General features: G+C 45.1%; 1 protein-coding gene across 2 annotated transcripts in view; it reads left to right on the top strand.

Moving 5' to 3' along the window:
- RPTOR (regulatory associated protein of MTOR complex 1) overlaps positions 1–20,175 on the top strand; it is a 318,946-nt gene that overhangs the window by 181,486 nt on the left and 117,285 nt on the right. For both annotated transcript variants that reach the window (XM_061144572.1, XM_061144571.1), the window contains exon 7: positions 9,055–9,114. In XM_061144572.1, the coding sequence (XP_061000555.1) occupies positions 9,055–9,114 (60 nt within the window). The remainder of the gene's footprint in view (positions 1–9,054; positions 9,115–20,175) is intronic.

Below are 20,175 nucleotides of genomic sequence, written 5' to 3'. Positions count from 1 at the left end.
GTGTGCATTCATTCCTTGGCTTTGTCCGTAGGCAGCGTAAATACAGTCTTTGTTTTCAGCTTATCAGGTAAAATTACACCTTAAGATCTGAATTAGGCTGAGGAGGCTGGAACATGTGAGGCTGTCCCAAACAAGCAGAATTCTAACTTTACCCGGTGAATTCCATGGAAACAGGCCCCAGAAAGTTTGGAAGAAATGTATGGAAGCTTGTTGTGTGCTCCGTCTTTTTCCTGTGGCTTGTGGTTGGGGGTCATGAGCATCACCTGTATGGAAGAGAGCTGCCCTTTGAAGAGAGAGGGTTGCTTTCTGCTTTTGCCAATCGGCTCAGGGGCTTCATTGCTAATGACGATGGGGATGAGCTGGGCTGGGAGGGGCTGGGAGCCACTCTACATCTTGACTTTCTTCAAAAATAGAAACAAACTGCTCAAGTTTTGAGAAAAGATGGTTCCTTGGAACGTTTTCCTGACATTGACTCATAGACAGGATCACCTGCTTTGACCCTCTCTTTCTCTCTTCACTTACTTTTCATTACAGGGCAATTTTCAGCCATTCTACACAACAGTCAAGAGAATAATAAAGCAAACTCCCTTGTACTCGTAACCCCAAATCTTATAATTGTTACTTGCTCTATCATTTTCTTTTTATGGCTATTTTTAGTAAACTATAGACATTATGCTATCTACCCATCAATACTTAAATACGCATTTTTAAAAAGACTTTTCTTCTTGTGACTGCAATTGTCTTGACCTTTTCATCTCTTCTGAACCAAAATGAAAGCACCCTTGTGGAATTAGCACTGTTCCCTTGAAAGTTCCCTCTGCTTTCACCGGGCAGGTACTTAAGGAACCCCTGGGATATCCTTGAGTCTCTGGCCCTCCGAACAAGACAGATGGGGTCAGCTCATTCTGTCCTTTGGCAGGAAACTCAGAATAGGTGGTAGTGTGCGTTTCTCTGTCTAATGAAATAATTAGTTTTCCCTTTAGCTGGCTTGCCTCTGAAGCTGACAGCAGCTCAGACAGCTGACTCCTGAACCTCATTTGTGTCTTGTCCTGGTTACTGGCCTAGAAGCTCCTGAGGAGAATTCTGTACATTTAAAAGTGATAGTTATTTAAAGGTTATAAATTAGAAAAGTCTCTTCTGCTTTTTCCCCCCTAATAATACACATGGCATACTTTTAAATTTAGCTTCAAATACCAGATAATTGACACACTATTTCATGTAGGTTTTTTGTTTGTTTTTTTAACCTGCTAGATTAAATGAAATGTCAAGGAACTTGCTTGTCTTATTTTAATAGCGTACTGCCACTTTGGGCTGTCTCCCAAAACTCCTTAAAAGCCTGACATCTCTGGCAGTGCACTTTCATGTTCAGAAGGATTTGGTTAAAATAGTCTGATGTGTGAAGCTTCCTCGGCATTACCGTCCGTGGAAACCCCAGTGCCAGCCCCTGAGAAGGACGTGGCCGTGCTCAGTACAGCCTCTGCTCAGAACGCAGCTACCTGAGGACTGCAGAAAGCAGGCGGCACTTTGGGGACTGAAATCAAAAACTTTGAGTAACACTCAGAGTGGGGATCCGGTCCCGCGGGTCCTTTCCTGCCCTGGGTCTCCCAGCTCTGAGCCAGGTGCAGGCTGAACCTGCACAGGGAGGGCTGAGAGCTCGTCTTTCTCGCTGGAGGACAGGGTCACCTTTGTGTGGGAGAAAGCGAAAGGCACTGCACCTCCACGGAGCACCAGCCTGGGAGCGCTCTGAATCCCTTTGTTCAAAATTCTTTGTAGAACTCAGTCTCTAGCCCCCTTCCCTCCTGAGGTCAGAGGTTGGCGGTCAACATGTGGCTGGAAGTTCCCATCTGTTATCCAGTGTTTGGTCTTTCTAGTGACTGGCTCCCACCCTGAATCACCTCATCAGCCTAAATTCAGTTGTGGTCAAAGAGGGCTCCAGAAAGGAGACAGTGTGAGCTTTGTATCCTCAATGAAGTTGCAGAAAAATGGAGTCTGGAAAAAAATGAATAAATATGGAGATTGATAAAACATTACATCCAGATGCAAAGAGAACCAGCAAAGAGAAAGAAAAAGTTTAAGAAATCAAATTTAGTTCTAAAGTTTGTGACCTTAAAATTGGTCAGAAGTAGAAGTACAGGAAACAGAAAGCAGTAAAAAAAATAGTGAGAAGCAAGAAAAATAAAATGGTGAAGATTCAACATGCAGATAATTATCCTTAAAATATGGACTAGAACACTTGGTAACAAAGCAGTGTGTTAACATAAGCCATATTTCAGTAAGTATAAATTTTCTCTTTTTCCTTATAAAGTTACCATGATTGAGGTACCAAACCTGACAAAGGTAGTGTGTATACACATGCACACATGTGCGTAGACAAACAGTGCAGATGAATTCAAAATGAAATATTAGCACTTAGCATCCTGCAGTATAATAAGAGAACAAAAAACTTTGGCCAAGTGAGAATCATTCCAGGACTGCTCTGATGACTTTCTGTTAGGCTGCCTATTAATATAATTCATCATCTTAATGGGTGAGAGGAGAATAGTTACTTGATAAAATTAAAAATGAATTTTAATAAAACCTTATAATAAAAATAGAAGAATACTTCCTTTTACATAAGAGAAATTTTCTTTTCAACTAGCGGCTATCATCCTGCACTAATGCTTCGATACTGTGTTTCATTAATGTAATTAGAACAAAGGGGGGATGTATACTAAGTGTGATTCATCTAACAACTTCTGGAAATGCTAGTCAACATAATAATTAGGTGCAAAAACAAAGTGAAAGTGTACATATTCTAAAGAGAGGCAAATTTGCATTATTTATGTCTGGTCTGAATTTTAACTTTACACAATAAAAACCATTGGAAAATTATTAGCAATAACATTCAGCAAAGTGACTGATTACTAAGTGAACATAGATCAATATCATAAACCATAAAAGTTCAGGCTACCTCTGGGGAGGGGATGGTAGCAGATACCATGGTGGGGACACATGGAATCTTTTAGATTTTGTAGTGTGCTATTTCTTAATCTGGGTGGTGCTTACATTTACTTTATTAGTCCTTAAACTCACATTTGTATCTTATATACTCTTCATATATGATATACTTCACAATTTCCTTAAAACTGTTACCCTTTTTATATATTAAAAATAGCAAGGAAATTTGGGGAAGGAAGATAAACCTGATTCACAGTAGCAACAGTAACAATGACACAACATAAATGAACTCAGAGTGTATTGGACATTTGTATAGAAAATTCCATAAAACTTTACCGATTAATATGAAAGGATGTTTGAATAAATGAAGGAATTGACCACATTATTATTACATGGTGAGAGCCAGAAGATTAAGGATATAAATTCTCCATAAATTAAATCATAAACTTGACACATATAGATAAAGTGATTTTAAAGGTCAAGTAGAAGGATAAATGTTTGAGAATACCCATAGAAATTTTTTTTTTTTTAAATAAGATTTGTGAAAGGAAACTACTAGTTATTAAAATACATTTTGAAGGTTCAGGTAGAAAAAGAGCAGACATTCGAGTCAATGGAGCAGAGTACAGTTCCAGAAACAGAATCTATTTAAGAATTTATCATTTGGAAAAAGAGTGAATTACTCAATATTCTTTGGAACACAGGGCTAAGCATTTGAAATTTTTCTAATCCTTACCTCTTACCATGATAAAATAAATTCCAAATATACTGAGGTTTTAAATGTGAAAAAGAAAACACAAAAGTACTGGAAAAATTATTAGGAGAATTAAAAAGCTATAAAGGAAGTGATAGGCTTTATTTAATACTAATTCTAAGTTTTGTATGGCAAAGAAAGCAAAAAACAAAACTTTAAAAAAATTATGAATTGGGGGAAATTGTGTAATACATAACAAAGCCACTGTCAGTTTTGTTAATGTATAAAACACTTTAAAATTAATAAGATAAGAAGGGCATAAACAGTCAATAAGCCAAAGAAAAATACAAAGAACCAGAAAAATTATTCACTGGCATTTAACCTCAATAATAATCAAAGCAATTCCAATGATGTGTCATTTCTCACCTATCAGTAGGACAGATGGTTGTTTTTCTTTTATGTTGATAAACACAGTATTTTCCAGAAGTTAAAAAGTGGATATATTCAGCTTTGATGTGACAGTAAATGATACTTTCCTCTGGAGAGCCATCAGACAATGGCTGGTCATTCAATAGGTGTACCCATTCATCAGGCAGTTTCATTGCTACAAGTACATCTTGAGGACAGCACACTCATGTTCATGAGAAACAATGTTCTGTGCATCAGCTTTTATATTGTCCATGATATACAAGGGTAAGTTACAGAACAGCACATATAAACTACAGTCTTTTCATATAATGGAATACCAGTCAGCAGGGGAGCAGAGTCAATTCATGAAACCAGCGAAAGCATGGATAAATACCTAAAGCATCATGCTGACTGGAAGAGGTCTTATACAAAAGTACATACTCAATGAGTCCTTGTATATGAAACTCTAGAACTGAGGAGTAAAAATCAGTGGAAAAATCAGAGCAGTATTTGCCCCTGGGGGCAATGGGAGGAAGTAGGAATTGGCTGAGAAAGGGTGAAAGAAAATTCCCTGGGATGTTGGTAGTAGTCCCTGTAGGAGCTTGGGTACACAGGCACATGCATTTGTCAAAACCCAATGAATGAACAGTTAAAGATGTGTGCACATCATTGTATGTAAAATTACGTCAAAAGATAAGAAACAATGAGCAAATACTGAACGTTGGTTTGTGTGCTGAAGAATTTAAAGGGAAGTAAGTATACCACTTCCTCTGTCTCATGAAAAATGAGATGCACTGATGGATGGAGAAGCAGAAATGTGATAAAGCAAATTAATCAAATGCTGATGGTGGAGCCTAGGTGGTGGGATCCAGGAGCTTAACTCTAAAATTCTTTCAACTTTGTTGAACGTTGGAAAATACTGGGGGTGAGGGGAAAGCTGTAGTGTGTATGGCAAATTCTCTTATGGTAAGAAACAAAAGCTGAACAAAACCCAAGTGTAGATTGATTGTACACATGTGCTGGGCATAGTCTGGATGCAGAGGGGCAGTCGGAAGTAGGATTGGGCTGCAGGACCAACTCCACTTTTCCATCATCTGTATTGTTTGGGCTATTCCAGGGACTGATTTTATTTTATCCCAGCACAAAATAAATCAGCATGGTTCAGTTTTCTGTAAGAGGTAGATATGAAAGTGTTAATAGTTATCTTAGATGTGGGGGTAATTTTTACTTGTAATTTTCTGTACTTTTAATTTTTATGATAAATGTTTGGGATTTTTTCTAATTGGAAAAAAATTTAGTATATTTCCATTCTCAGAAACAATAGCATCCAGCAGTCATATGACAGTTTACAAAGTTACAGAGTCGAGTTTTCTTTTTAGCATCCATTAATTTGTTCTTCATAAAAATCTTGAAGCCAATCACTTGCAAGAGCAACAGGAAAAAAAAGATATATGAAATATTAGGAATCAATCTTATACCATATTCACTTGTTGACACATTTATGGAGTATCAGAACTATATGTTAGGGCACCCTTCTAAGTACTGGCGACACACTGATGAACAAAATAGGAGAAGTCCTTGTCCTCATCGAGCTTATCTTCTATGATAAAGACAAGCAGTCAGAAATATATAATAAGGTAGCAAGAAATGCTATTTTTAAAAAGCACGGTACACGAGTAGAGAATGAAGGTGCTATTTTCTTAGGCTGGTCAGGGAACGTAGAAGAAATCCGAGTAAAACACAGGAGTAAACCTTCCAGTTATCTGGGGCAAGAGGGAGCAACCTGTGCAAAGGCCCTGAGGTGGGGCTGGCAGATGGAAGGAGGAGAAAGTGTGTCAGGGTGACTGGAACTGGATAAGCAGAGTGAGAGTGAGGAAGTGAAGTCAGAACAGTGACTGGAAGCCCAGGGCAGGGCCTTGGGAGGCTAGGCAAGCACCCTCATTTCATCCTGCATGGCAAGATGCTTCTGGAGGGTCAAGAGGAAATGATTTATCCCCATATTTCCTCATAAAAGGCTCGCTGTGGCTGCCTGGTAGAGAATTCCTGGGAGAGAAATAGGGAGCACAGGCAAGAAAGGAAGCAGAGAGACTATTCTGGAAAATGTGGGGGATGCTGGGGCCTGGCCTGGGGCTGTGTCCTCAAGGAGGTGAAGCACATTAGGCAGCGTCAGGAGACCTAACGGTTGTCACAGTTGGGATGGGGTGCTGCTGGCATCTCACGGGTAGAGGCTAGGATGCCACCCCCACAGCAGAGAATGATCTGGCCCCAGTGTCCTTAGTGCCCGACTGAGAAGCCCGGCCTGGAGGGTCAGCAGGCAGGTGGTGAGCAGTGGTCAGGTGCTGTGTAACTTCCCCCGCAGTTCAGAGAGGGCGAGTCGGACAGAGAGGAGTCAAGAGTGGCCCAGCCTGTCGATGAGCTCCAGCAACCAGCACAAAGTAGTCAGCACTAAATGACTGCCAGCTGCTGTTTATTGTTATAATTACTAATATCCAGCTTTGCGGAATTGTCGAGCCATTTTTATTGTCTCTGATTTTGCCTCATGTAGTTCTAGTGCAAAGGGAATGAATACAGGCTGATGTACAGTTTTGTGGACTATCAGTCACTGGTTCATCCATGCTGCTCATACCATATCATGCATATTTTAAAGTTGCATAGTGTCCCTGTTTTTAATTTCCTTAACTTTATATTTCCAGCAGATTTATGATAATACTTATTTCCCAGTTTATAAGTTATTTTTATAAAGTCTAAATAAAAAATGTGGTCAACAATGAATCTAGTTTTATTAACTATTTTTCTCTTGATTTTAGATTAGAGTACTTTCCATTGTGAATGAGACACTGAGAAAGTCTGTATTCTGCTAACTTCCTCTGGTTTAGCTGTTCTTGTAGATGGTTTAATTGACCTTGTGGTCTCTCAGCTATAGGATTGGTCATCTTTGACTTTGCTCCTAGTTTGCAGGGTGCAGCTCTGTATCCTGAACCATGGTTGTAACTCAGGCCGCACCCCACAGTGGAAAGCCCCAGGTGTTCATAGCCCCCTAATGTGGCACTGGCTCTCCCTGTCTGTGTGCACATCTGCTGGGGAGCAGGTATGGAAACCTCTGCTCAGTGCCCTTCAGCTCTTATGTCCCTGGGGCTCCTTGGGGTCTGGTCCCATGCCTGTGCTGTGCCCAGGCCAGCCCAGGATCCCAGGAGAGCTTGCTCGCTGAATTTGGCTCCTTCCTAAGACTTCCCCCGAAGCTCTGGGGTTCTGATCTCCTTCCGGTTGAGTTATGTCCCTGATGCTTTGTGAATTGGGGAGCATGTGTGGGAAAAACTGGTTGAGGTGGACCTTGTGCTGTTACTCTTCTTGTAAGGGTCGTACCTTCCCTTTCTGCCTGTATTTGTTTGCTCTTTGATGCTTTCAAGTGGTTGCTTTTTATATTTTATCCAGAGCTCACTGTTGTTATTGACAAAAGGATTAGTCTGGTACAGACTATTCTGTCATTATAGGAATGCCGAGGTCCAATCAAGTAAGCATGTTACAGAGAAAAAAAAAACAACAGAGCAGTCCTGTTTGCATAGGCCTCAGAATTGGACTGAAAAGTGCATTTCCTGTAGACCATTTTCATCCATGGAAAGATCCTGATTCACATGGAGCCACTGTCAGAGCTGCCTGTGGACGGTTGCAGTGATGTGTGGGAGCGGGTGGGCAGAGCTCACCGACAGGGAAGGAAACAGGAGGATTTGTCCAGATGGACTGACTGGCCCGGTGAAGCATCTGGGCAGCCCAGCCACTTGTCCCCAAGGGAGACAGGCTCTGTCTCATTCGTGTTTCTGCTGCTGTGTGAATGGAGAGCACCGGCCAGCTCGGCCACAGCCAGGAATGTAACTTCCTCTGTGGCTGAGCAAGGTGTTGCTTGCTGAGGCCGTGAGGCTGGCAGGGCTGGGTGCTCAGGGTTCCCCCATCCCAGCTGGAGGGCCACATGTCAGGAGCCAGTTGCACACCAGACGCTGTCGTCTTGGCCTTGTCTGTCGTCTTCCGATCTCTGGATCTCTATCTCCTTGTCGTTCTCCCTCATCCTTACCCATCCACTGTACACCTCTCACTCCATGTGCCCTGAATGTGGCCTGGTCCTTGTATTCATCCCCTCCCATGAGCACACTGACTTTCTCCAACCTTCCTCCACGTCTCACATCCATCTAGTGATGCGGAAATGCATTTTGTGGGTGTATTTGCTCTGTGCCTGCTGCTCTTTTCATAGAGGGGGTTATTTGTTCTTAATTTTTAAAGCAGATGAATTAAATGTTTTACATTTCTCCTATGACCAATGCTAAGTTGCTTTTTCACTCTTCATGACCATTGATTCTGTCCTGCCGCGTGCCAATAGCCCTGATAGGAAGGAAGAGATGGTCTTCGACCTCCTGTCAGTGCACACAAATTAGATGACGCCTGGCCAGTCCCCCAGTCCCAGTTCCCACCCCACCCCCACCCTGCCCAGCCCTCCAGGATGGCTCTGCAGCAAAGATTAAGTCTCACAGCTCCTATGATTTTATGATAATTAAAATGATATAATTGAATTCACTTTTCTTTGTCTTCTCCCACAAATTTATTTTGTGTGCCTGGGGGTGGTTCACTGATCCTTCCATCACTCTCTCCAGGTTTACTTGCTTAAGAAGGAAAAATGGAAAAGTGGAGCCTGTTCTATCATCTAGGTGGAAGCTTTCTGTCCGTGATTCACGAGGACCCACCCCCAGCCCCCCACAGTGGGGATCTGCCTCACCACCCGCAGACTTGTTTCTCTCCTTCCACTGAAGACCTCCAGTTGCAGCTCAGTGTTCCTGCCTCTTTGAGAGGCTGCAGGGAGATTTTCTTCATAAACCTAAGAGCTGACAGAATTAAGAAAATCTGAGTTTACCTTTTCACTGTGGCAATCCCCATGGCCCCCTTCCTCTCTTTGCTTTTTCTCTGGGACTGTTGTATTCTCCCATCACATATCCCATTGCTGTGATTCACTGTCTTCTCTTTCTCCGCAGGTTCTGCATGCAGAAATGCGTTAGTCTGGTGCCTGGAGTCACACTGGATTTGATAGAAAAGTAAGTCAGATTTTTACGCTACTGTGGCTTCTGGTGTGAAGGGGAGTCTCCATTTTTCACTCTCGGTTCTCAGAAGTACTTCTTGTCAGCACAGATGTTTCCCTTTCATGTGTTCTTTTGTTCTCTGATTAAGGCCTTGTTTGTGATTGTTACATAGGACACGCTAAATTTGGGCCATATTAAAAGGAAAAGAGTACAAGCTGAATCCTTTTGAACATTTAAAAATACTCTCGACACTGAACCAAAGCAAAAATGAATATATCGTTACACATACAGACCAGTCACTGCACATAGAGATCACTCTGATCCTCAACTGCAACAGTCAGATCATGGCTTAGCATCTCCCTCATGTTCCTCAACTTTCCCTTTCACGCTCTGCAACCTTCCATTCCCCCTACTTAGGGGGGAATGTAAACCCAGTTTTACGTTCTATCTAAGGCAGGTGTGGTGGTCCCGGCAAGAGGGGTCCTTCATGATGTGTGGTGGTTGCTTGGCCTCTCCTTGTCCTTCCAGGTCCTGGGGCCTGCTTGTCTGCTTCTGTCTTGAGCCTCTTTGGGTCAGTACACCATCTCACAGCTGTAAACTTGACCTGCATCTTATGTTTATTTGTTTGCGTGTTCATTTCATTCATCCCGATTCACCTAGGTAGTTCCTAACGCTTCTGCTCTGAACCCCATTTCTTCTAGAATTAACACACGAACTGTTCCCTAAGTCTTGATGTACAGAATCGTGTGGTAAAGCAGAAAGACCTGATTTTAATTTTTAACCTCAGGTAGAAAAAGCAAATCTTCTAGGTTTCTCTCCTGGAAGACAACTTGCCTGTGTGTCAGGGGAAATGCACAAGAATATTATGCCTGAACGCCTGCCGTAAGGGCACTGTGGAATCGATCACATGCACTCCCCACGGGAGAATACAGAGTGTGGTGGCTACACTTGCATCAACAGGGAGTGGCCTGTTGTTAAGAGACTGACATGACACCCACCATGGGCTGCCGAACAGTGCATAACTCTGTGTGTGTGAATACATATCAACAAGACATGAAATAATATATTTGCACTCCACTCTGGGTAGGAAAGTGGAATTTGGAGCAAGAAGCAGGGAGGAGCAATGATAAGGAACTGATTTTTTTCCATCTTGTTTTTTTAATAAAAATATAGATATGTAAAATATAGGTACAAATAAATTGAAAAGAAAGAACCAACAAAATATAATTAGGATACCTGCAAACAATTCATTGAGTATAATTCCTTTCATTAAATTTTGGATAAATGTCTAAGGAAATCATGTGACTGGTCACTGCATTTACTTCAGGATGCTTTTGTCCACAAGCAAAATGGGATATTGTGACAAGAAAGAATTAGCGTGACATTCATCAGTGCCAGCAGGACAAACAGGAAGGCCTGTGGTCCTTCTGCTTAGAGTGGGTCTTAGTTTCCACTGACCCACAGTTGAGGAGATTTCAAAGCCATTGCTGGAAAGGCAGTGCTGGCCGAGGCTGAGTGCAGGGAGGCGCTGATAGATGGGCCCTGCAGGCCGGGAGGGAAGCAGCGGGAGTTGAGGTTGGGGTTGGTACCGGCAGCAGGGTGGTGTTCGGGGCGCTGGCTGTGCTGGCTCGGCCAGGGCAGGGACCATGTGTCACGGTCACAAGGCTCAGGAGGGTTCAGGTCTCTCCGCCCCAGTGTGTAGTACAGAGTGCACCTGTGCTTCTTTTCAAAGTCATGCTGCTCTGGGCAGGTGCAGCTGCTGATTTTCTCCACATCGGAGCTCTGGTGCTCTCAGGGTTACATGGTGGGGAGAGCGCGTTGGTGGTCTCGTGTCCCTGTTCTCGTCTTTGCTGGGGGGCCCATGCTCCAGGGGTCAGTGCTGTCAGGAAGCAGGTGGCTGGGCGGCTGGGTGCTGAGTGCTCTGTTAATCGGCCTCCACGATTGCCCTGTCCTGGTCACACTCACACAACTCACTTCTAGAGACGGAGGACCTGATCAGGGCCCCTCCTCTCAGGGGAACTGCTCCTCCCTGTTCTAAGCCAGCTTCACCTCCAATAAGGACTAAGACCGAGAAAACCATTTACAAGTGCTGGACAAACAAGGCAGCCATTGAGAAACAAACATCACATGGAGAGAAGCTGAAAAATAAGAAAGGGCTGGATCGGCCTGGTCATCTGGCCTGTTTGGTCCAGTTCCCTGACGAGATTTCAGAGTTTGGAAGCTGTCCTGTTAGAGCTCGTCCACCAGCGCTGCTGTGTTCTGTCTGTGGGTCTTCCCCCCGATTTCTGAGTGCCAGAGCCTCCATCGCCTGTACCACAGATCACCATAGACATGTAATTCTCACATAAACCATTGAAACTGTGATAGAGTTACCTTCTTTCCTAGCGAGGTGACTTCTGGTGGCCTGTTCAGACAGTTCTGAAGAGGAATCTGGCATTCGGTTTGCTTCAGCTTCCTCGGTAGCACCTCCCACCTGGTGGTGTCAGGCCAGCCTGGTGGCCAGGTGTCTGGACATCTCTCTGTAGCCTTTCCTATACACAGGCCCTCGCTCTTCCAGACTTTGGTGTCTGAACAGCCAGCTCTCATCCTGTCACGTTCTCAGACTTAAAGTGTGCATAGCACTTGACACCCTAAGCATGATCCACAAAAGAAAAAAATGGACAAATTGAACTCCATCAAAATTTAAAATGTTTCCTCTCTGGAAGACACTGCTAAGAGAGAGAAAAGACAAGCTGCAGACTTGGGGGGAAATATTTGCAAATCACATAGCTGACAAAGGACTTCTATCCAGAATATATGAAGATATCTCAAAACTCACTAAAACAAAAAAAAATGGACAAGAGATATTTTACCGGAGAGGGTTTGAGGTTGGGGAGAAACCTTTACTCACAACTTAAACTGGCTAATGAGGATTGAAAAATAGAAGCAGACAACTCCTATATATGATAAGATTTTAGTATTTTTTTTTATCAAGTGCAATTTTTGTAAATCACAACTTCAGAGTTTGTAGCTGCCCGTGTTCTCAAAAAACACCCAGTGTTGACTCCACCCTCCCCAGTGCTAAGTGACTTTCTCAGCTGATGAGTGTGACTTCTGGTGGCCCTTTGAAGGTTGGCTTACAGTGTCCTCTCTTCTCCGTCAACCCCTCTCCTGTCCCAGGCAGTGCTACAACGTTGGTGAAATGCTGAAAAATTGGGTGTCTGTGTGTTTTGATTTAAAAAGAAAAACATCATTAATAGCACTCTGAGTGGGAATGGGGGCAGGGAAAGGGGGTGGTGGAAAGACTACAGACAGACAGACATGGCCAGCCTCACCCTCAGGAGTCATACTCACTGGGCGCACACCTCTCACCCCTGCATTTGTCACCATCCCCCAGGGTGGATTGAGGCTCTTTGGGCATCAGCTCACCCCCACAAATACTTCTGTTCTCTCACCACTTTCCTGAAACTGCACTGGGAATAATGGTTAATACTACTTTGCATTTCTGAAGCCATTGGATTTCTGATAAAGACTGGGGTGGGAGGGGATGGTTCACAGGGAGAGTGTCTTTCATACACTAGCCCCAGCCACCATTGGGTGAATGCCACCACACAACTTTTGGAAAATTGTGTAAACAAGTCTAATAGTGCAGTTTAAAAAGAGATCATGCCCATACCAGACAAGTTTGCACTTTAGAAAAGCTTGTTGTCCAGATTAATTGGGACAGGCTACGAGCATCCAAAATGAACCACACTTGCTTCCCAAATGGAGCTTCACCTGAGTGGCTCGTGATGGTGGTGACAAAAAGTGAGTAAGAATAAGATATTTTAGAAACCTCAGAACCTCTTTGTTGTGAATAACTTTTCAAGGTACAACGGTTTGGGTCTGAGTCATTGTTCTCGGAATACAACTTAGCAAACATACAGTTCAGGTGAGACCCATACATGTCATCATTTCCAATAGGAAGCGCTATGTGGCTGCTCCCCTCATAGCCTGGCTGCAGTTAGGGTGAATGTGCAGGGTTGAATTATGTTTATTTTTTATGCCAGGACAAGCTACTGGCTTTAGTTATATGGCAATAGAAAAAATCCAGATGTATAGCTCCGCAGGATTCCCAGCCACTACCACTGTGAGATCTGTTTCTGAGTAGATACAAGTTCTTAATTTCTGTAGCTTTCTTGGAGAGATTTTCCATTTAAAATGCTATTCTGGGGGCTTCCCTGGTGGCTCAGTGGTAAAGAATCCGCCTACCAATACAGGAGACACAGGTTCAATCCCTGATCTGGGAAGATCCCACGTGCCTTGGAGAAATTAAGCCTGTGTGCCAACTGCTGAGCCAACGTGCCACAACTACAGAAGTCCCAGCACCTGGAGCCCGTGCTGTGCAACAAGAGAAGCCACCACAACTAGAGAGTAGCCCCCATTTGCTGCAACTAGAGAAAAGCCCAGACAGCAGTGAAGACCCAGCTCAGCCATAAATAAATATTTTTTTAATGCTATTCTGTTGTTTTAATTTTTAGACTTTCCCCCCAACTGTCCTTACAGTCCATAAGAAGAAACATTGTCAAGAAGTAGGTGTGACCTTGAAGTTACAAGGTTAGAAAGAAACACAGCACATCTGTGTTCAGTAGTCTTACAGGCTGCCAAGGTTTCTGTACTCAGAGAACCTTCCTGGGGAAGATGTCTCATTATTTTCACCTATCATCATTTTCTGGAGACTTCCGGTCAAAATACCCAGCTCTTGGATGCAGCAGGCTCTCGGCGTCCGCATCTCTGGGGCTGTGTTTGGTCTCCACTCTATGTGCTAGGGCCACTTGGGGTTCCGTCAGGATCATAACTCATTGTGATGTTTACCTGCCCGTGGATGAAGCAGGTTCGTGTGGGAGCTATCCTGTGCAGTGAGCTATCCTTGCTCACTGTGCTGAGTGCTTGCACCGCTGCCACAGGCCAGGCTGTCCAAAGCTGCTTTACCCCTTGCCTCCGTTTCATTTGCAGTGTCCTCCTTGGATGGCCATTCTCGCCATATCAAGCACCCTTTGTCCACTGGATGCCCATCCTCTACACAAACCCTCCTGCCTTTGGGACAAGGCCTGTGACTCACCTAAAGAGGTGCAAGGGACGTCCAACAGGGTGTCGTGGGCACTTCTTCCCAAGAGGCTCACCCTGCCCTCTGAGCTGGCGGAGCCTTTAGGGGATGAAGCGAGAACCTCATGAGGACTTCCAGTGCATCTCGTTTGTGGGTCTAGGTTAATTGGCAGGCTATAACTTGTGCTTAGTTACAATTATAGGATCTAACAGAAATTGGCTTTTTTGCTCAATTCCTTGGTCCTTTTTCATTTATTCTTCAGCAGCTCATTATTGCTAATGAAATCCTAAGCACTGTCGATTGGTGGGGGAGAGGACGAAACTCCATCAACAAGGAAGCACCTAAAAAGGCATTGCTGTGGGGGGAGTGTTTCCTGCGTGGAAGGTGGGATAAACCCGTGTCGGGGGCTCCTGGAGACACATCAGCAGAGGGTTGGCAGGGCTGCCACTGACATGTTGCTGGTTTTGTGAGTGTCTTAAGGCATTTTGCATCCAGTGTGAATCTCTGAATTCAGCTCACCACATGGAAAGTCTTGAACTTGAGAACCTCTCCATCACCCCTAAATGTGAGGGTGACCCTGGTCACCGTACCCCCTGACTAGAGTGACAGGTCACAACACAGAGATGAAACAAAACCTGAAGGACACCAGGTTGTGTTGTTGAGTTTTGTTTCCCTCCCTCAAGTTTAATGACCTGCAGAAAGTAAGAGTAATGTCCATCTAGTCCTCTGCCCACCCCTTTCCCCCCGCGGGTGGTGTCGGCTCTGCATGTGTGAGGGATGGTCCTGACACAGCTGGGTGAGTAGCCATGCTGCGGCCTGGCCTGCATGGACTGGGGTGGCGGGCACGTGGTCTGAGCCCGCCGGCCTCACCTGCCACTCCTTCCCCTGCGAGCAGCTTGTGTGTACCCTGGTCTCCAGGGCCACCACTCCTTAGGATTGGAGCAGGCTCTTAATGTTGACATGAGCTAGAGAGGGAATCTTGCCCTGCATGCTGCATGACTGGCGGCCCCATCCAAGGAGCCCCGAGAGTCTCAGGGTCAGGAGCGTCAGGTGTAGGGGCTTGAAGGTGGCACTGGGCTTCGCCTGCATGACCTGCATTTCCAGCCATCTTCCAGCACCTTCCCTGGCTGCCCCTAAACGATCAGAAATGCAGCCCAATCCTGTCATCACCTTCCTCTTTGCCATCACTGGAGAAATTGATTGAAAAGTTTCACACTTCTGAATTGCTGTACGGTAATTCTTTGATAAATGTTGTTTGTTTCAAACAGCTGCCTCTGTGCAGCAGCTCAGCATAAGGTTCCCCAGGATATCAGGGCTTAACCCCTTCCCAGCCTCGGCCACCTTTGTCAGATGTGCAAAATGTGTTGTTTAGAGTCTCAGCACCAGACCAGAGAAGGAGACATGGGTGGTGTGTGTGTGTTATAATTATTTAGCAATCTTTAAAGCTAGGGAAGGAATTTGTTTTCTAATTAAGCTGCTGTGTCTGGAAGTAAATTATAGTGAACCTTCTCTGAGAAATCTCCCGATTTCTAATTATCTATGCGAACGTAGCAGCCTGATGAATAGGCATGTTGCCACTGCAGTACATATTTATATTCCGAATCCTTTGAGAGACTGGCAATAAGATCCATGCTTGGAAATTAAGGGACATTTTTCAGCCCTGAAACAAAGTAATGAAACGCTTAAACAGTGCTAGAAATATTAGGGTACTCAGAAAGCTCTGGGGAATCAGAAAGACGAGGAAGCTATTCCATGAGGCTGTTAGTTAGTATTCTGATCACTGGAGGCACAGAGGACACCAAAAAATTATTCATAATTAACATCTATTGTGTAAACAGCATATTTTAAATAGCTAACAATCCACTGTCTTGAATAAAATGAGTTGCTGTGTCCTGCTTCCTCAGAACCTTGAATAGCAATTTAGCCCCTGTTTAGTCCAGAAGCAGTGGCTGAAGATAAGCTTGGATTTGGGGCTTGATTTTCGCTTTGAAACCGCAAGCAATTTTTTTTTTACTTAACTACGGTCTCCATCTTAAGAATCCTGGTCTCATGAGTCCTGCATATACAGTGAGGAAGAGGGGAGGAAGGAGAGGCTGGGACAAATTGGGAGATTAAGATTGACATAAATCCACTACCGTGTGTAAAACAGGTAGCTAGTGGGCACCTGCTATAAAGCACAGGAAGCTCAGCTTGGTGCTCTGTGATGACCTAGAGGGGTGGGATGAGAGGGAGGGGGAGAGAGGGAGGGGATGTATGTATACATATAACTAATTCACTTCATTGTACAGCAGAAACTAACACAACATTGTAATTATACTCCAATTTACAAAATACATGAATTGTGGCTTGAGAATATAGGATAACCCAACGATTCTTTAGTTGAGAATTAAGAAGAACAAGAATAGGTGATATTTATTGGTCACCTGCTATGTACCAGGTACTGTGTTAAGGGCATTACATATATTCAGTCTCTATTTATTCCTGGAGCCTTTTGAAGGGAGGTGCTATTATTATCCACATTCCAAAGATACTGAGGCTCTGGGCAGGCAACTAGCCAGCCTAGTGTCTGTCCAGGCCATGCTGGGTGGTCTGTCCCAGCATCACAGCAGGAAGGGAAGTGGCATCCCATGGGGCTGGCGTGAGCAGAGGGACTCAGCCTGGTGGCAGCCTGTGCCTGCCACCCCAGGCTCAGTAGCTGTGATCAGAATTTACTCCACCGTCAAGCCGGAATTGTACACATGTATTATGTTTGAAAGGAAAACTATCAAAAGATACCAGTCTTAATTCAAAAAGTACCTTTCTTTCCAACATAAATATATTGTATTTGCTGGTTGAAGGTGAAAATCAGTAATTCATTAATGCCTGCCAGTCACTGAGAAGATGAGTAATGATTCACTGGCAGCTAATTTGGAAATGAAGTGGGGAAAACAAATCCCCAAGAGACGGTGCAAGGGGAGAGAATGTGAGTAATTGGCGGAAATGTGGGAACACTGTGAAGGAAGAGTCACAGGTCCTCCCAGCCCCACGAGCAAGTAAGTGTCAGTCAGGCATCGATCAGCCTGGCCTTGGAGCGCTGCCTCTGGGGCGAGTGGCTGGACCGGACCCGGCTTTTCTGCCTGTCGCTACGATCCTGCTCAGGTCAGCAGGGGAAGGGGGGCGGATCCCCACACCCCATATGGTCCCCGTGGCCTGTGCTGATCAGCCAGCATGAAGGAGGCTTGTCTGGGAGGAAGTTGTAGATGAGCTGCCCAGGGAGCATGAGAGGTTCCTGGGACCTCCATGGGGTGCCTGCTCACCACCCAGAGAGCGTCCATTTCCTTCTCTTTGGGACTGAATCCTGGCCTCTCGTCATCCAAACAAAGGCTGCAAAGCGCCACTCGGGGCATTTCAGCATCTGCGGCACTCATTTCATCTCCTGATGCCCTGGGCGCCCTCCTGGTGTCCTAAGGAAAATGTGTCTGCAAGTCTGTAAAGAATGCGTCATCCGCAAGATCCGGGGATACAGATGGCGGTGTGGGTGGCTTTTCTTAATGGAAGGCGGGCGTCAGGCGGTGAGAGGGGAAAGTCAGCGGGGGCGCAGCATGTGCCTCCAGTCTCTCGGAGATTGGCCTTCCTTGTGGCGACTTTGTCTCCTGAGGCTTGTTGGTGCTCCAGAGACACTTATCACAGCAGGCCCGCGATGGAGGAGATGAGGCTGAGTCAGTGCCTCACCTCACTTCCGTCCCTACTGAAGCTTGCCCTGTCTCCCTCCTTTCTTGGTCTACTTGCCGACCTGTCTCTGAGAGCTTGTTCAGGTCCAGCTCTACACAACGGTCCTCTCTCTCACAGCCCGGCAGTGGGCACCATTTCATTGGGTGGAGAGGGAGGAGGCCAGCTGCATCAAGCAGTGGTCCCTACGCCTGTCTCTCAATGCAGGACTCGGAACCCTGCTGTCACCATGTTGGCATGGGCCTTGGCGCGCCCCAAATGTCCAGCTGTCCCTACCAGTCCAGGGAGTGACTGCTGGCACCATCTCTATTTCAGACCCTGGAAACCATGATAAAAGGAGATTGAGTGACTTGTTCAGTAAGTGGCAGAGCCGGCTCCTGCCTGCTCCGACCACCACGCCACCTGGTGACTGCACCGGGTTTTCTTTCCAGAGACAACACTCACCCACTCTGATCTGAGCACATCATCTGAACTAGAAGCCAATGAGTCACACATGAGATGTCTGCTTTTGAGAAGGACATCTGAGATTCTGCTTCCCTGGTGGCTCAGCTGGTAAAGAACCTGTTTGCCAGTGCAGGTGATGTGGGTTCGATCCCTAGGTCAGGCAGATCCCCTGGAGAAGGACATGGCAACCCACTCCAGTATTCTTGCCTGGAAAATTCCATGGACAGAGGAGCCTGGCGGGCTTCAGTCCATGGGGTCACAAAGAGTCAAATCCAACTGAACGGGTGCCCACACATAAACACACACATTCTGAGATTCCAGGCTTAAAAACATCCAGAATCAGACATATCTCTCTTGGGCTGCTCATTCATTGATTCAACAAAGGGTTGGTGTGTGGCCTTGCATTCTTACTGGGAGAAGGAAACATGAAGGCATAAATTTAAAAAATATGCAGTTACAAAGGAAGCTATGACATAGTGACTGGTGCTTCTGTGATTGAGCAGCTAGGAGAGATGTCTGGAGAGTGATCCACCTGGCCAGAAAGAGCCAGCCAGGCGAAGCAGTGGAGAGAGTCCCAGCCAGGAGCCAGTTGTGCTCCAGGTGCAGCCCTGGAATGGTATTCATTGGTCTCAGTTCAGTTCAGTTGCTCAGTCGTGTCCGACTCTTTGCAACCCCATGAACTGCAGCAGTCCAGGCCTCCCTATCCATCGGTCTAGTTTTTAAAATTAACGCACTTAGTGGTTTCAAGATGGCCTCTTAGGGTCTGACTCAATTCCCTTCATCACACAGGGGAACTGATCACTTAAAAGCTTAGTTAGTACCTTAATTGGAAGTGGAGCTAGACCATTTCCAATTGTAGTTGCTGGGTTGTATGGGTATGCGGTGACATTTACTCTCCCATGCCATCCACCGGCAGGTGTTGGAGCACCAGCAGTGTGTAACATGCCAGGTGCTGGGGGGTTGATGATGTAAGACTAATAGTATATGAGATGATGTGTCCTCTAGAGCTTAGAAACTGACTGGGGGGCTCAGGTTCATATCTGTAGAACCGTTAACAAGGAAGGTCTGAGCTCAGTAGCCTGCAAGCCTCTTAGAGCTAAGAGATTGGACTGGATACTCAGTAAGAGGTTTAGCTCCTCTCCTGTGTGGACAGTGTGTAGGGGGCAGTCAGTGAAGGCCTGTGAGTGGATAGCAGAGGAAAGAGCCTCAGCAAGCTGGAGATTCCAGGGCCAACTTAATGAAAGAGGACCCATGGGCTGGGCTTCACAGAGGAGGCAGTATTTGGTTCAGTGACAAGGAACACAGGCCATGCTTTGCTCTGTAACTCTGTTAACCACAGCATTGCACCAAAGCGGGTGGTGGTACAAAGCCTGGTGGACATGCTGTGTTTGTCAGATGGAGAATGCGTATAACTGGAAAGCCACAAGGAGGGCTGTCCCTGATCTTATCTGAAGAAGGTGGTCAGCTGGTCTTCTTGCAAGATCTTTAAGATTATTTCCTTGAATTATGTACCAGGTCACTTTGGTGTGCTGTGTATGGTATCTTAGAGCTGTAACGCATTGCCTTTTACCACCAGAATCGCAGTCAGAATTCTCCTTCTGCTCTGGGTAGTAGGAGCCTGTTTAGATGTGACAGCAGCAACAACTCACCTGACCTTTGCACATTCTTCATGTCGGCACCATTCTTCTGCTTCAACAAGGATGAATCTAATAATTAACCATAGATAGTAGAGCAAAATGATGCAAAAAGTTTTCAGAAATTCAGATCAACCATGATAATACTGTTACTAGAAATAATGAGAGCACAACTAAGAATTTGTTCATAAAAGAAAATTTTAAGGTGGACCCAGTACTAGAATA

The sequence above is a fragment of the Dama dama genome, chromosome 5 (assembly GCF_033118175.1).
Source record: "Dama dama isolate Ldn47 chromosome 5, ASM3311817v1, whole genome shotgun sequence".
Taxonomy (NCBI): Eukaryota; Metazoa; Chordata; class Mammalia; order Artiodactyla; family Cervidae; genus Dama; species Dama dama.
Note: the sequence above shows the minus strand (reverse complement) of the source record. Positions and strands in the feature narration are given on the sequence as shown.